The following is a 17,179-nucleotide window of genomic DNA, read 5'->3' on the forward strand; positions in this document are numbered from 1 at the left end:
CCACACTGATCACTGGATCCTAAACTTTCACCTACAGTAATATCGAATACCAAATCTCCATTTGTTAACACTAAATCTAGTATGGCCTCAGCTAGTTGTTTTAGAGACAATCCCAGTAGGGAGTTTAGAATATTTGTGCTCCTGGCACAAGCAGCTATTTTGGTTTTCCAATTCACATCATGAAGATTAAAGTCACCCTTTCATTGTCATTTTAGCTATTTCCTCAACTAGTAGATTATCTAACTCTTCCATTTGTCCAGGGGGGCTGTAAATCACAACTACACAAGTTACTGTGTGTTTTAGAGACAATCCCAGTAGGGATTTAGTGGCTATGGTGCCAGGAATGCACTGGTGCCCCCCAATGTAATCATTAGAACAGTTTAAATTCTTACCTGGGGTCAACCAGGTGCTGCTCCATCCATTATAGCATTCTGAAAGCTTACTGTCTGTGCTTAGCTGGGTAACAGCGATCAAATTACACTCTTAGCAAATGGTTTAGCCTTGCACTGCTGGGCTTACCTCAGGAGAACTAACAGAATCTACTAAGCAGATGTCTTCAGCTCTCCCGGGTGCAGAGAGAAAGTTGGGGGCAGTGGCTTGCAGACCACAGGTTAGAAGTAAAAACTAGTTTGGTTATTAAAAATGGCAAGCAGCAACAGGGCACTCCTGACACCATAACCACTACAGTGTGCTGTAGTGGTTTTTATGGTTTAAGACTGGCCCAATAGCCAGTGCCAAGATACTGTAGGCAAATTTCATCAATGAGATGAAGTTGTTTTGGTGCCTAGACTGTCCTTTAAAATTAAATCTCTGTTTTAGTTTGCACTTACCATTTGAAATGTTGGAGCTATACTTCTCTAAGGTTTTATATTGAATTTTGTGCTCAAAAACAATTTCTAATAAATGCTTTACTTTTAGATAATGAATTATTCAAGTTTTTATCATCAAAAAATCCCGACATAAACACAGCCTGGTTGGAAAACTGTAGGAAAATATTCTGCAGACTAATAAAAACCAACCCTGCATCTTTGTCTGGATCTGGTAAGTATTTTCCTTTTTTTTTGGACTGTTATTGATGTGTAACAATTCATGGTCTGTAGCAAATGATGTATCACTGTGCCTGTTTTTCTTAGGGTATATGTCAGTGTGAGTGGCGAGGGATAACATAGCAAAAAGAAAAATGACTGCAATCCTAAGGTTTCAGCAAAAATGCCTTTGTCAAGGCAGCAAGTAAACACAGGGAATAAGGTCGCTCAATATATACCCCTGAAATCAATGGAAAATTACTGCAATCCCAACATTTGCAGGCATTTTTTTTATTTTTTTTGCTTTGGTATTCATTGCCTCTTACCCTGTTTTATTGTGTTAACTGACCTTTCTTTTGATTGTTTTTGATTGTTTTTGTGCTTCTTTCTTTGGATTTGTTTTTTGTATATATGTTATGGCTTTAATTTATGTATAGAGTATTACTCTTGTTTATTCATCCAGTCGGCAACATGCAAATATGTGTACATAAATGTATAGAAATAGATTTATCTAATAAACACGTTGTTACTTTTTATGGAGTGTGCTCCTCATACATTCTCTACAGATTGTATTAACAGATTCTATTGGGAATAGAGGTATTAAGTGAGCACCCTGTCTCTTTATTGTTTTGGTTTCAGTTATTTTCCGTTTTACATATATAGTGTGAGCTCCCTGTTAATTATCCTTCTTATTTAAATATTTAAAACATGCAGGGGTTTAGTGGTGTTGAATAAATTAAATGCTGTACATTAAACCTATTGGTTACTGCACCAGTTCATAATTTGAGTTCAGAAATTGATTATGTTATAGTATGTGTAGTTTTTGTTTTAATTATTCCACTCCCACTTGTATATCCTTTTTCCGCACAATTTTCTTTTATTTCTCTCTTTCTTGCTTTGGTGCAAAACCACAAATGTTTTTATATTTTCCTAACCAAAAACCAAATGTTATTTTACCACCTTTGTAGGCATATTTTTCTGTAGTCAAAATGGTCAGCATTGTTTCTGAAATAAATCAAATTTTTACTGCTTGATCTTATAAAATGTATAGTAAAGATAACAGACAGGAGGTGATCAGCACTTAAGCTTATATATACATATACGATACAGATTATATTCTTAGTATATGAATCTATAAGTACAAAGCAAGAAACAGATTATGGATGTTTGTGAAGAGAGTACAAATGGGCAAAAGTGCACACTCACACTTTTTAGAGCTGTCTCAGCTCTATGATGAAGGCCTGGACGGAATAATCCCCATCTATGGATATAAGTGGATGGTCTTTGGAGCTTGTTTTCAGGATGGAGTAGGTATATGTGAAAAAAGACAAAATAGGAAATCCAATTGTATAGTTATAGTATATACAAACAATTGGTATTGTTGGAGGAAAATATCCTACTTACGTCACTCAGAGCAATGTCCTGCTCTGGTATGAAGAACTTGAGGTGGAACAATCCCCACCTAGGGATATATGATGAAACCGGAAGGATGGTGAGAGCCGTATGAAGGATGTACTCCACAGGTGATGATGTATAAAATAGTAGGTTTATCAAATAAAAAAGCTGGAACCAACAGCTATATAAGTGAAAACAAACTGTGGATAAAATAAGTCCTCACTTAACGCATTTCGCCAAAGGCTTTCTCAAAAAAATGTATAACTGCATGTTGGCTTATTCTGTTTAAACAATTTATCATGCCCATTTATTTTTATTCACATTTTAGTTTATGGTGAATTGTTAGAGAAGTATGTATTCCACCTCTCAGAAGCCCCCTCTAACTGTATCTTCAGTTACCATGAAATCAAAGGTAAGTCTGATATTATAAATTTTAGAAGAACTTCCATAAAGATTTAAAAATGCATTGCCACATCTTCTGTTACCTATGTAATTATTACACAGTTTTCAGTTTTAACTTGTCCTTCTAGCTTACTATAATTACGAGCTTTATGATTTATATATTGTTAAGGAATACCCCATCACTGTTTGGCTATTTCTGTTCATTTGTCACAGTTTTGTTTTGTTTATTTTGTTTGGTTCCCAAACCGATACCACCCCAGAGACCCATTGGATCGTGTAACGTTATGTATCTTGTACGAAAACCGCGAAGGAAATAATTAATAGAATGCTCCACTGGGTGGCCGCTATTTCGTATATATGCGAACAGACAATGGATGGTGGCCATTTTGTCTCCCGAACGCTGGCAGCGGGACTTGGTCGTCGAGTGCCTGGAACTCATTTCGGCCAGGCACTCCTGCGAACACCGGTCACCATGGTTCTACGGCACGTTCACTTAGACGAACAGCGTTCGGGAGTTACAGAATGCCGAACATAGGGAGCATTCTCACGAACCAGCTTTCCTATATCTTATGTGGTTTGTGGGATGTGACTTCCGTGGGGTTCCCATGTATTTGGAACGTGGGGTTCCCATGTATTTTGGGGGTACTTTTGGGGTGTTTTAATATTATTTGTTTTTCTGTGTGTCACGTGATGGCAGTCCGGTGCCCGGGACCCAGACACTGTCAGGGCGGCGGTGCAAGGACCGGGACCCTTGAGTGCCTGATGATAAATGGGAGTCTTCAGCGTGGAAGTGGATTATCAGAGCCTGGTGCAGGGCAACCACACGCCCTCTGGTGTTGAGCACCAGCGTTTTTGCGGCCACATACCAGAACCCTGCCAACAACGCCAATGTACCCCATATCCTACTCTGCCTAATGTATACTAAAAGAACCATAAGAAACACATATAGAGCACTTACCTGCAAGAAAGGGCAGAAGGCTTGAGCAGCTGCCTGCAGGACACTGAAACAAAAGGAATGATGGGAAAAAAACAGGTGTGGCAACATAAAACAAACATTTAAATGAATCCAAGAGACTGGGAATTCCAGGGACGGATTACAGGAATGAACACTGAAAACCCCAGCATAAAGAAAACCAGACATAGAATAGAAAACCAAAAAACCAAGAAAAACTAAACAAGAATTGTAAAAAGAGTACTGGATACCAGAAGCCATCACCAGACTTCTCTGCAGAACAAGGCATGATGTGACATAACTCCCCTCTTAAGAAGCGACCTCCGGGCGCGACAAGCAGCTCTCAGACAGAGAACAGGAAAGAAGCGAGGATCCAGCAACTAAGTCCTCAAGACTTACCGGAGGCAAGGATTCCCCGACACAGCAGGAAAGTCGTTTGCGGCTCACAATGCCATTCCAAACTACTTTAATTCCTATGGATAGGTCTCCTGCAAAGGAATCTCCAGCCAGGACCGAGATCTACTCCAGAATAGGAGCACTGCCACGAAACAGGAACCAAGCATCACAAGAGAACACCTGAAGCGACCACCGTACAACTTAGCAGATTGACCTCCTCCACAACAAAATAAGGAAGCCATCTCCAGCAGACTGGTCCAGATACAGGAACACTTCCATGCCGAATAACCAACAGGAACTAGAACAAGAAACCAAGCATCACAAGAGAACACCTGAAGCGACCACCGTACCGCTTAGCAGATCGACCTCCTCCACGACAAAAATAAGGAAGCTATCTCCAGCAGACTGGTCCAGATACAGGATCTCTTGCATGCAGAAGAACCAGGCATGACACCACAGACAGAACAGGAAAGCTGCAAAGTCCACTCCACGAACTCCCAAGTGCCTACGGCTATCTGTCACGTGATGGCAGTCGGGTGCCCTGGGCCCAGACACTGTCCGGGCGGCGGTGCAAGGACCGGGACCCCTGAGTGCCTGATAAATGGGAGTCTTCAGCGTGGAAGTGGATTATCAGAGCATGGTGCAGGGCAACCACACGCCCTCTGGTGTTGAGCACCAGCGTTTGTGCGGCCACATACCAGAACCCTGCCAACAACGCCAATGTACCCCATATCTGGCAGGTCCTACTCTGCCTAATGTATACTAAAAGAACCATAAAAAACACATATATAGCACTTACCTGCAAGAAAGGGCAGAAGGCTTGAGCAGCTGCCTGCAGGACACTGAAATAAAAGGTATGATGGAAAACAAACGGGTGTGGCAACATAAAACAAACATTTAACTGAATCCAAGAGACTGGGAATTCCAGGGACGGATTACAGGAATGAACACAGAAAAACCCAGCATAAGGAAAACCAGGCATAGAATAGAAAACCAAAAAACCACGAAAATCTAAACAAGAATTGTAAAAGAGTACTTGATACCAGAAGCCATCACCAGACTTCTCTGCAGAACAAGGCATGATGTGACACTGTGCCTGGAGATAATTGAGTTGTGGGGGAATGTGTGTGGGGGGGCACTGTGTGTATGGGGCCAGTGTATGTGTGTGGGTTCAATGTGTTTTTGGGGGAGGCAGTATGTGTGTGTGGAAGCAATGTGTGTGTATGGGGGGGCAGTGTATTTGTGTGGGGTATGGGTGGCAGTGTATTTGTGTGGGGTATGGGCAATTTGTATATGGGGAGCAGTGTATGTGTGTGGGGGGGGCAATGTGTGTATGGAGGGTATGGAGGCTTTTTAATAAAATGTTTTTAATTTTTTGTATTTAATAAAATAAAAATCAAATTTTTTTATTGCTCATGGGCAATGGGCTAAGATTCTCAGGAACCAACTTGAGCAATCATGAGCAATCGCCTTCAGGTCAAGGGCGGATCTAGAGCCTGATCTCGGTAGGGGCACTTGTAGATTATTTAAATAAATAATCCAGGCACAATAACCACTACAGCTCAGTGCAGTGGTTATGGTGCAAGTAGTGCCAGGACCCCCTCCCAGAGTAAGTAGGCAAACAGTTTAAGTACAGGGAGGCTTTTTAATAAAATGTATATTTTATTTTGTATTTAATAAAAATAAAAATACATTTATGTCTTCCCTCCCTTCTTACCTTTATTGAGGGAGGAGGGGGGACATTTCTTGATCCCTGGTGGTCCAGTGGGGAATCCCTGGTGGTCCCTGTGGTGAGAGTGAACTTTAGCACGCAGCTTCTGGGCTAGAGTTCACTCTCGCGAGATCTGGAGCGTTGCCGTGGTAACCGCGGCAACGCCCTGTGCTCACGAGAGAAGGACCCAAAGGAGCTGCAGTCTGAGCTCCCTGGTCCTCTCTCACTCTGATCTTCCCTCTGGTTCTTGAAGGCACATTGCAGGGCTGGCACTTGGACAGTGCCAGCCCTGCATTAGCCGGCCGGGGAGAGCCTAGTTATTTCCACACCTGGATCCGCCACTGCTTCAGGTCAGTAATATTCTTGGGTTTGCTTGCTGGAACTGCGTTCTTTAAATTCCACCAGAGATTTTCTATTGGGTTCAAGTCAAGTGACTGTGATAGCCACTGTAGAATTTTCCAGGACTTCTGCAACCAAGCCTTGGTGGAATTTGAGGTATGCTTTTGATTAGTGTCTTTCTGGAATGACACTCAAGCTTCTGCTTCCTCACAGATGGCATGATGTTTTCTCCTAAGATTTCCTGATATTTCAATGAATCCATCATGCCTTCCACACGCTGCAGGTTTCTAGTGCCAGAGAAAGCAAAGCAACCCAGAGCATCACAGAGCCACAACCATGCTTAACTGTAAGCAAAATGTTCTTTTCAGTGTTTACTTTATTCTTCTACCGCTGATCCATTGGGCCAAAAAGTTCCAGTTTTGTTTCATCTTTGCACTGAAGAGAATACCAAAAAATGGGCGGAGCCTGACAGCCAAACGGAGTGGACGCATGTTAAATGAGCTCTCGCATGGTGGGCCGATTCTCTGGCCATAAATCTGGTTTTACAGCTACAATCGCTGCCGCAGTGCTATGTCACTTCACAGGGTGACAAGGTGAACCTGCTGACACCAAACTTGACAACCTTGAACCCGGTGCACACCGCTCTGACCTACTCGTAGACAAGAAGCGGACGATCTCGGTGCCCTTTTAGCAAGTAGCACGGCAGTCTTGCGCTTCCCCTTTGGACCGGTGGGGGATATCCCAGTCCTCACTGGAGATACGCTGAGCAATCCTCAGCACTTCAGTACAGAGACTTTTACATACCTATCCTGTATACGCCACCGGGCACACCAAATATGGCTGCCAAACCACCTGTGTACCCAATGTCTTTGTGGGAGGCTAAGTTTAATGCAGCTTTCAACACTCTGTGTGCAGCCTTCTGGACTCGGCTGGAGTCCAGTCACTAGCAGCAAAAAAAAACCATGCCAGCGAATTCAGAGGTGCTCAGCGACATATCGCCACTCTACCCTTCTTCTGGCCGAAAGCCAAAATGGAAGATTGGAAGGTGAACTTGCAGGGCCTTAGTCCTACCATTGAAGAAGGAGGGCTTTGTGGGAACAAGGTGCTGGTTTACAAGCCGGTTCAGGCTCTGGGAGCAGCGAAGGTCCTAAAGCACCCCTTGTGTAGATGTGGGAAGATAGAGGCACCATCTGGCAAATTCTCCAGGGACGCCGAACCGACACTCACGTAAATCAAGTCTGTGGTACAGGCTGAAACATGACTCTCTCCACAACCTCTAAGTGCACTAGTGTTTTTATTTTTACTTTCAATTTGTGTATAGAGTCATTTGCCTAGTTCCGTACTTGGCCTCTCACAATGCCACTCTATTGATGCTTGCGGTTACCTCACCCGAGGGTTTTGCATATTTGTGCTGTTGTGAGGGATTCTATTCAGGGGGTTGAATAATTTTGAGACTAAGTCATTATAAGTTGCATTTTAAGTTGCATTTTCAGCTGCATTTGGAGAAACCACTTGAAGCATTCGTTGTGTGGAGCTATTTCAATTGCTTTTGTTTGATTTGTTCATTGCATACAGCTGAAAGTCTGTAATTTTGATAAACAATCTGTTTTTCAATGGGGGTTGAATAATTGTGATTACAAATATATATACACTGACACACATGCAGATACACACATACAAACACTGGCACACATACAGATACAGAAACAGCAGATACAAACATTGACACAGATACAGACACACACACAAAAAAATCACAAAGACACACAGAAACAAACATTGGCACAGAAACAAACACTGACACATATGCAGATGCACAGACACACAGATACAAACAATGACACGCACATACAAACACACATAAATACACACTGACACAAATACAGATGTACAGACACACAGATACAAACAATGACACGCACATACAAACAAACATAAATACACACTGACACAAATACAGATGTACAGACACACAGATATAAACACTGACACAGATGCACGGACACACAGATACAAACTGACACAAATACAGATGTACAAATACAAACACTGCCACATATGCAGATTCACAGACACAGAGATACAAACAATGACATACACATATACAAACACACAAAAATACACACTGACACTGACACAGATGCACAGACATACAGATACAATGACTGACAGACACAGACATAGACACACATATACAAACACTAATACACATGAAGATAAACCGATACAGATGCAGACACATTCAGATACTCTGCACATTCAGATACTGAATTCTGTCACTTACATGGTTCCAGCGCTGATGTCCCTCGCATTGGCTCAGGTCGGCTTTCACTGCACCCCCACCGACGCCATGCGGTAAGGGGACCTAATGTTCATCCGCGGGAATGGCAGCGCTCACATTAAGATTTTCCTATAGGAAAGCGTTATTCAATGCTTTCATATGGGTATTACGGTGCTGCTTGAAGTCCTCGTGCCTAGTGTGAGGACGTCCAGTGTCATTTAGGTGGCCAAAAGACATACACTAGAGGAGGAGTTAACCCTAGCAGGTAATTATAGCAGTTTATAAAAACTGCAATAATTAAATGCTCAGGGTTAAGAGTGATGGGACACTTCACCCAGACCACGTCAATGAGCTGAAGTGGTCTGGGTGCCTACAGTGTCCCTTTAATACATATATAATGCAAACAGTATTGTGTGTTAAAGAGGCATGTTTTAAGGCATTTATATGCACTAGTAAATGTATTTCTTTTTTGTATTTTTTAAAAAAGGCCTGCCATTTAATTTACATTGGTGGAATCCAACCCATTATATTACAAAGGTATGTCTGTACCATGAAAGAAAGTATCTATACGGGTGTAAGATCTAAATTGTGCACCCAAATGCACAAAACCCAATTTATGATGACATGATCGCTTAACCCCTTAAGGACACATGACATGTGTGACATGTCATGATTCCCTTTTATTCCAGAAGTTTGGTCCTTAAGGGGTTAAAAGGACACTATAGTTACCAGAGCAACTACAGCTTATTGTATTTATTCTGGTGAGTATAACCATTCACCATTTTTGCAGTAAACACTGTCTTTTCAGAGAAAAGGCAGTGTTTACAGCCTAGGGATACCTTCACTGACCACTCCTCAAATGGCTACTAGAGGTGCTTTCTGGGGCAGTGCTGCACAGTTGCAGCAGTAACATTCAGTCTCTCCACCCACTGTTGGGGCAAAAACAAAAGTGTTGCGTTTATAATTTTGTTCATTGTATTTAGGTATATACTTATAAAAGAACACAAGTGCAGGTTAGCACTTTGATAACTTGAGATGTTCATTATAATTTTCACACATCTGATGTGTTCTGTTAAATTTTCTTTTTGTTTCCTTAATGGTGGATAGCAGGTCCAATTTAAATAACCATCTTATGTGGGGATTCTCTTGGTATGACGGCACATCTCTGGGTCCAATAATTAAGATGATCACAAGGGGACTAGAAAATTAGAGTTGCTAGCTATGTTAATATCTATTTGGATATATGCTGCAAGAATAAGCACAGCCAGGAGACAACAAATTATAAATACTGCATACAATTTAAATAGTTGTAGAACTTGAATATTTTATATTGTCACATAGTTGACTGCAAGTGTAGAACGTAATAATTATTTTCAAATTTCTTTTTTTTTTTTATTCACTACCTGAATTTGTTAAAAACTAGATATAGCAATAAAATAATATTTAATAAATACATGTGAAATGACACCGCACTGTTATGAGTACAGCAATGCTGCAGCCTTATTCAACATTTAAAGCCTACTTTTTCTGCAGAAAAAGTCTGAGGATCCACTTGATTTTAGTGGGAACATTAATCACTTTTCTCTGGGATTCACCCATACAAGTCATCATGTAAAATTATTCTGAAGCTTAACTTACCTTTCAAACATATATTTTATTCTTCGTTTAAGTACACATGCAGACAGATTAATTCAAACAATGACATGCCATTATAAGTGCAGAACTATATTAATTATAAAACAGTACATCTAAAACATCTGTTTCATTATATATGCGTTTCCCTTCAAAACACCTTTATATGAATGCACTTTATAATGTTGTCTTGTCCCCCCAAACCAATCGATTATGCTAATTTGACAATTTACAAATCCCAAGGTTATTTTAAATTGGATTAACAATGCCATCCATCTGCTACTAACTTCCAACAAGAAGATATAAAACGTGCAAATATCTTCAAAATGAGATTTGTGCTATTTTTTTATTCCCTAAAAGCATAAACTATATAAAAAATATATATATAAATCTAGTCATCAGTCATCACTCTTAAGTTTTACGAAAATAAGCATTAAAGGGACACTATAGTCACCTAAACAACTTTAGCTTAATGAAGCAGTTTTGGTGTATAGAAAATGCCCCTGCAGCCTCACTGCTCCATCCTCTGCCATTTAGGAGTTAAATTCCTTTGTTTATGAACCCTAGTCACACTTCCCTGCATGTGACTTGCACAGCCTTCCATAAACACTTCCTGTAAAGAGAGCCCTATTTAGGCTTTCTTTATTGCAGGTTCTGTTTAATTAAGATTTTCTTATCCCCTGCTATGTTAACAGCTTGCTAGACCCTGCAAGAGCCTCCTGTATGTGATTAAAGTTCAATTTAGAGATTGAGATACAATTATTTAAGGTAAATTACATCTGTTTGAAAGTCAAACCAGTTTTTTTTTTTTTCATGCAGGCTCTGTCAATCATAGCCAGGGGAGGTGTGGCTAGGGCTGCATAAACAGAAACAACGTGATTTAACTCTTAAATGACAGTGAATTTTGCAGGGGAATGATCTATACACTAAAACTGCTTTATTTAGCTAAAGTAATTTAGGTGACTATAGTGTTCCTTTAACTGATGGAAGAGTTATGGAGATAATTGAGTTATGGAGTTTACAATATTGCTGTAAAATATCTCTTTCTTTCTCTCTTTCTTTCTTTCTTTCTCTCTCTCTCTCTCTCTCTATATAGATGGACTAATACGGCTACAATTTCTCTCTCTCTCTCTCTCTCTCTCTATATATATATATATATATATTTTTTTTATATATATATATATATATATATATTTATATATTGGAAGGCAGGGCCTGAAGTTGTGGGAGGGGCTATGTCCCTTTAAAAGGGGGACCCCCTCCTACCTAACTCACCTACTGGTCCAGACGTACTTCTGGTATCCAGACTCAGACGGAGCTGGTGGTGGTCATGCTGCAGAGCGGTGGTGCAGCAGTACTATCTTTAACCAAAAAAACTTTTTTCGGGTCTGTACGCAGGAGCTAGCCCGGCAAACGCCGGACGAACAGAGTAGCCAGCACTAAACAGTGAGTACAGACGGGTACGCAGGCGGTAGCCCGGCAACCGCCGGACGACCAGAGTAGTCAGCACTAAACAGTGAGTACAGACGGGTACGCAGGCGGTAGCCCGGCAACCGCCGGTCGACCAGAGTAGCCAGCACTAAACAGTGAGTACAGACGGGTACAGCGGTACACCGTCTGTGTCTCACCTAGGAAATATGTTTTACTTCTGACCCGCCGAGGTCTCCATGTTACTGTATATCACTCTCCCTCTCCCCGCTCACGATCACAGGGGAAACAGAGGGTTATACATGTACAGCCTCACTGGCTCCCACCACCCTCTTTCGCACAACGGGGAGACTTGGTGGCACGGTCACAGGCATGGTCGGCTGCCATCAGCCTTCTCCCAGCCTTACAAGGTACACCAAGTTTTTCATACAGGCTTAAAAACTTACAGATTCGCCGAATACCACCCCCCCTCCGTAGAGCCGACCCAGCCACTTGGCAACTAGTAGGGACTCACCTGTCACCAGTCTAACGAATTGTTTCGGCACTAGTTAAAACAACGGTATACACCCTCAAGAACAACTCATGATTCCTAAATAAATATATATATATATATATATTTCAATATGCCCAGAAGAAGGAGATGACATTTCTAGTCCAAGTACTCCACCTAGGACGGCCACCCCTACACGTCAAAGGGTCACAGGCAGTTCATCTTCAATTAGAACGTGGACCATCCCACGAATCACGGGCAAATTACGCAGGGCAGCATACCCTTTCCAGCTACTGCCCACACAGCAGAACTATCTAGGCAACAGTTCAGATGCGGGGGTAGGCACACAGGGCACAAGCAACGCCAACCTACATACCATGATCACCTCTGTAGGAACATCCATGGGGCAGATCACAATAGACTGTAAAGACAGGAAGCCTGTAGCTGTCCAGTCGTGACACCAGAACCCATCGCAACCGATATTCCAGTCCCTTCCCATTCCCAAACCAGTAATACTAATACGCCCATCATCTTAAGGTCTCAAGTCATTACCCCAACCACATGGTAATGGCAACCTCAAGAAGGACATCCTGGAGGGCAAGGACGGTAATCTTGTCTCACTTCTCATTGCCTCCCAGGATTTCACAGAGAACCGCTCATACATCTAGGGCGATATCTCAGTGGTCCTTAAGGCCAGAGACACAAGACTGAGTAAAATTATCCATCAGTATAATTATAACCTTCTTGGTCTTGTGTCAGTGCAGACACCACGGCATTCCACAGGTCTCAGCCTTTATTCCTGGCAATTGTGTCCTGTACATCTGCCTTCAGGTCATGGGACTCAGTAGGTACATATTATATTTAGTCATGGCATTTCAGCACCTCTAACATGTTCCCTGTGGAGACCTACAATGATCATATGTTACGCTGAAAGTTACGGTATGATATCAGTATGACAATATTTCAATCATGACTACGCTGTCATAAACCATAACTTTCAACTGATCTACAACTTAAATAAACCACCAACCCACCCCATTAATTCCACACAGACTTACGTTACCTCTCAGTACCACTGGAACAACATTGGGCCTCTCTCAACCACTTATGCATAGTCCTCACACAAAGCCATCTATGGGCCTTTGCAAACTACTTCAGTTAACCTTAGTGGACATCTACGTCTTATTTGCAACCCCTCATTTAGGCACTAAGTTCACATATCATCTGGATAGGAATATATGCGTAATGTTCAGCTATCTCACAGCTTCTACCTGTAATCAACCACGTCATATAGTTTTATACATCTGGCCAAAACGTACAGAAGGTAATAATTCCCTCATAACAAACGTTCTCCTTATCTCTTTTATTTGGGTACTTCAGTCTAAGTAAATTGTCAATTTATGATGCGTACAACATGCCACATACATCATGATACGTACTGAAGTTATCATGTGGGTCATTTAAGTTTCTCGGGGTCGACCTTACTAGCCAGCCGCCATGAGGCTTAAATAGTCAATTCCATACCGGACTATTCCCACATAACCACGGCGTATTAGACCAGTTCAGATACATCATATCATACTGTTCTTCCCGCTTTTCTGGCTATTTAACTGCTCGGGCAACCATGGTACAAGTTACCACATTAGCCATGCACGTGCATTGCCTATTGTACGGCCTTACCCAACATCTAGGCTGTTAAGTAATTTCAGCTTACAAGGGCAACCATGACCTTGGCATATCACGGGCAATTTTATTTACAACCACGCTCGTTATACATTGCATACGACCCATGAAAGGGCTATCCACTATAGCATACTGGAAGCCCCTCATTTGGCTATTACATACGGCATAGGAATTACAATGTTGACATAAGTTTGCAATTTTGTCACAACCTACCACAGCAGGCTGCTACACGTGGCCCTCACTAGGCCATCACTCTCATGTTACATACGACCCACTGCGAGTAATCCACTACGACTCAATTTCGTCCCACAGGTGGGCAATTACATACAACCATGGTCACGTTAGACCACTCAAATCCTCCCTATACGGCCCTTTTTCGGCACTTACAATCTCCAATCACAGACACTTACGCGATCTCCAATATTAGTTTCCGCTGGTAAACTAGAAATGTCGCACATGCTTCATATATATTTCAGGTTCTTCTAGCGGAAGGACGCCCAGCGGGAACTCACCTAGGCACAATCTATTTAGGTGTCTCTTCCCTATACATATATATGTCTTTAACTAGGGTCAGCTACATGTAGTCACCCCGATACAGTGACTTACAAATGGCTTGCTGCAATCTCAGGGGACAGTTGGCATGGGGTAGGTGGCCGGGAAGTAAGCCAGATAGAAGGGTTCCTTAAGAACTCTTTGCGCTCCAAGGTATATCCATTGTAGCGGCAGCAGCAACTGGGGGTCATTCATGGGCAAGCAGACAGGTCCGAGGTCTCGGACAATTTGTCAATTGTCCACGTCATAAACAAGTCCGGTCTTGTATCCCTTATTATGAATTCATCAGACAGCTAATGTAGGGGAAGCCTGTCACCAATTTTAGCTGGTATATTACTGTAACGGATCGCCTGGCACCCCGACCGGGTACCTCCGTTAATGGATGCTCCTAGCACTTCCTGAGGACTCCAAGCACTCTGGCAGACACCACAATCACCGAATCTGAGAAGCATATAAATCCTCTCAAGCCTCTGAATGCTGTAGACAGTTGAATAGGAACCATACGAATAGGTTTTCAATCCTAGCAGTCAAACTGGAACAGCATGCAATAAATCCTCCCCCAATAATGAGACGACACTTCACTTTGAGGGTTAAACAGGAACTCTGGACTGGCTCATCCAGCCTGGCTTTTATTTCCAACTCACACATACAGGCCACACCCAGGGGGAGGCATAAAAGAACCAATGACATAGATGTTACCTCCCACACATCCCCTCCCCTTAGTGTGACACACAATCCCATTATTCATACAGTTTAAAATATACTTTTTATACAATATTTATAACTTCAAAACCATACATCACATTCACACAAATTTACATATCCACAATCAATCCATTCAGGGGAACAACATATTAAAAAATGGCATGGATCAGACCAGGGGTTCAAAAGTTACTAAAAGTATCTTTTAAAACCCCTAGCTTTCCAGGGCCTTCTCTGTGCTGGAGAAGTAATCCAATTATCTCCCAACACAGAGACAGACTCCATTAAGCACATGGGGACACAAAGACAGTAAAACACTTTAAAATACATAAATTCACCTTTTACACATAACACACAGACATTTCTACTCACACAGTACAATTGCCATGGAGCTAAAGTCTTTCCCATAGTCTTTCATTATGAATAGGCTCCATGGTATAGCTATCTGGGGTATCACATTCCCATAAAGTCTGGTCCATAGTCCAAAGGCAAGAGGCGGGCAATCGGCCCCCTCCAAGGACACGTGGCGAGGTCGGTTTCGCCACAATCCCAAAAAGTCCCAATATGTCCATCGATGATTTTAAAAGGGCCAGTTGCAGCAATATAAAGTACAATATGCCCCAAATAACCCAGGGGCCATAGTCAGCAGGTAGGAGGCTAGCAAACAGGCTTCTCCAGGGCCCAGTGGCGAGGTTGGTTTCGCCACAATTATCATGTACCAGGCATTTACAATGCAGCTGCCGACCAGTTATCTAGTCTTCAGTTTCAGGCGTTCAGGAGGTCCCTAACAACTGCCTCACCGATAGACACGATCGCTCCCCAACTCCCAGCATACCTATGGAATGGAAGAGTTGCTAAGTCACAACAGGAATTCACACAGTTGGCCCTCAAAGAATTCGCACACTGATATGACAGAGCTTACTGCATATATCGAAGTTCATGTCAGATCACCACCTTACAATCTGGTTCAAGAATACAACGTTGGGGGCTTTCGCCACTTTTTTGCCACATCTAATCAATGTCACACAACACTATTAAGTTATATCTCCTGGGGCATTCAACACCACATGTTCTCAGGTACAAACACCATTCTCAAAACCACCATATACTGGGTTTTATGGTTTCCCATGAATTTACCATCATAGGGCAACACGATTCCAAACTTTGCCTACGGTATTCTAACCTGTACAAATACAGGGTCACTACGTATTAACTTACCATCAACTCAGACCGAGAGGTCACTGGGTACTTATTCAGTACTACCCCACCAACAACGCATACCTCAGCCACAGGAATTAAGGAATGCATTTGTGGAATGTCACCGTAATATGCTAACTCCATGTCTTGTGTTTTCGTAATAAACATCTTTGATTACACTATATGGGTATTTCTTTTTTGCCCACTGATTTACAGGCCTACCACACACGTCGGTTTCGGCACACCTCTACCGACTTTTCAGTATTGTGATAAGTATACTCACTCGCTATTTCATACTATACTGAAATGGCCCTGACCACAAATTGGAAGGCGGGGCCTGAAGTTGTGGGAGGGGCTATATCCCTTTAAAAGGGACTCCGCCCTCCTACCCAACTCACCTACTGGTCCAGACGTACTTCTGGCCCACCCTCCTCTCCCTCTATCCAATACTCTATTCAATACTCTATTCAATACTATTTAAGGTAGGCCCACTTATTTACAGGCCTACCACACACGTCGGTTTCGGCACGCCTCTACCGACTTTTCATTATTGTGATAAGTATACTCACTCGCTATTTCATACTATACTGAAATGGCCCCGACCACAAATATATATATATGTGTTTGTGTATGTATATGTATGTGTATGTATGTATGTGGAGGGGTATCCGCAACCCACTAAGGCCTCTAGGCCAGCGGTTTCCAGCCCGTGGTACGCGTACCCCAAGGGGTACAATTCAGTGCCCCTGGAGGTACGCGAAAATATTTGGGTAATAGCGGCAGTGCCGGCTGCCGCACGGGCTGGAAATCACTGGCTGAGTGTATCGGGTGGCCCATGCACTTTGGGCCACCCGATACACATGTGCCTCCAGTGGTCCGGGCACGCGCTGTGGCGGATTAATAGCGCAACCGGACTCCTGTGTTCCTGCAGCCAGAGCTGGGAGGAAGTAACAGCTTGTAACTACTTCCTCCCAGCGCACATAGAGTGCACGCC

General features: G+C 42.5%; 1 protein-coding gene across 2 annotated transcripts in view; it reads left to right on the forward strand.

The window, feature by feature from the left end:
* The window catches only part of TBC1D32 (TBC1 domain family member 32), a 333,094-nt gene that overhangs the window by 243,183 nt on the left and 72,732 nt on the right, over positions 1-17,179 (forward strand). For both annotated transcript variants that reach the window (XM_063443466.1, XM_063443467.1), the window contains 2 exons: positions 919-1,041; positions 2,749-2,832. In XM_063443466.1, coding sequence (XP_063299536.1) covers positions 919-1,041; positions 2,749-2,832 — 207 coding nt within the window. The remainder of the gene's footprint in view (positions 1-918; positions 1,042-2,748; positions 2,833-17,179) is intronic.

Source organism: Pelobates fuscus, chromosome 2 (assembly GCF_036172605.1).
Source record: "Pelobates fuscus isolate aPelFus1 chromosome 2, aPelFus1.pri, whole genome shotgun sequence".
NCBI classification, from domain to species: domain Eukaryota; kingdom Metazoa; phylum Chordata; class Amphibia; order Anura; family Pelobatidae; genus Pelobates; species Pelobates fuscus.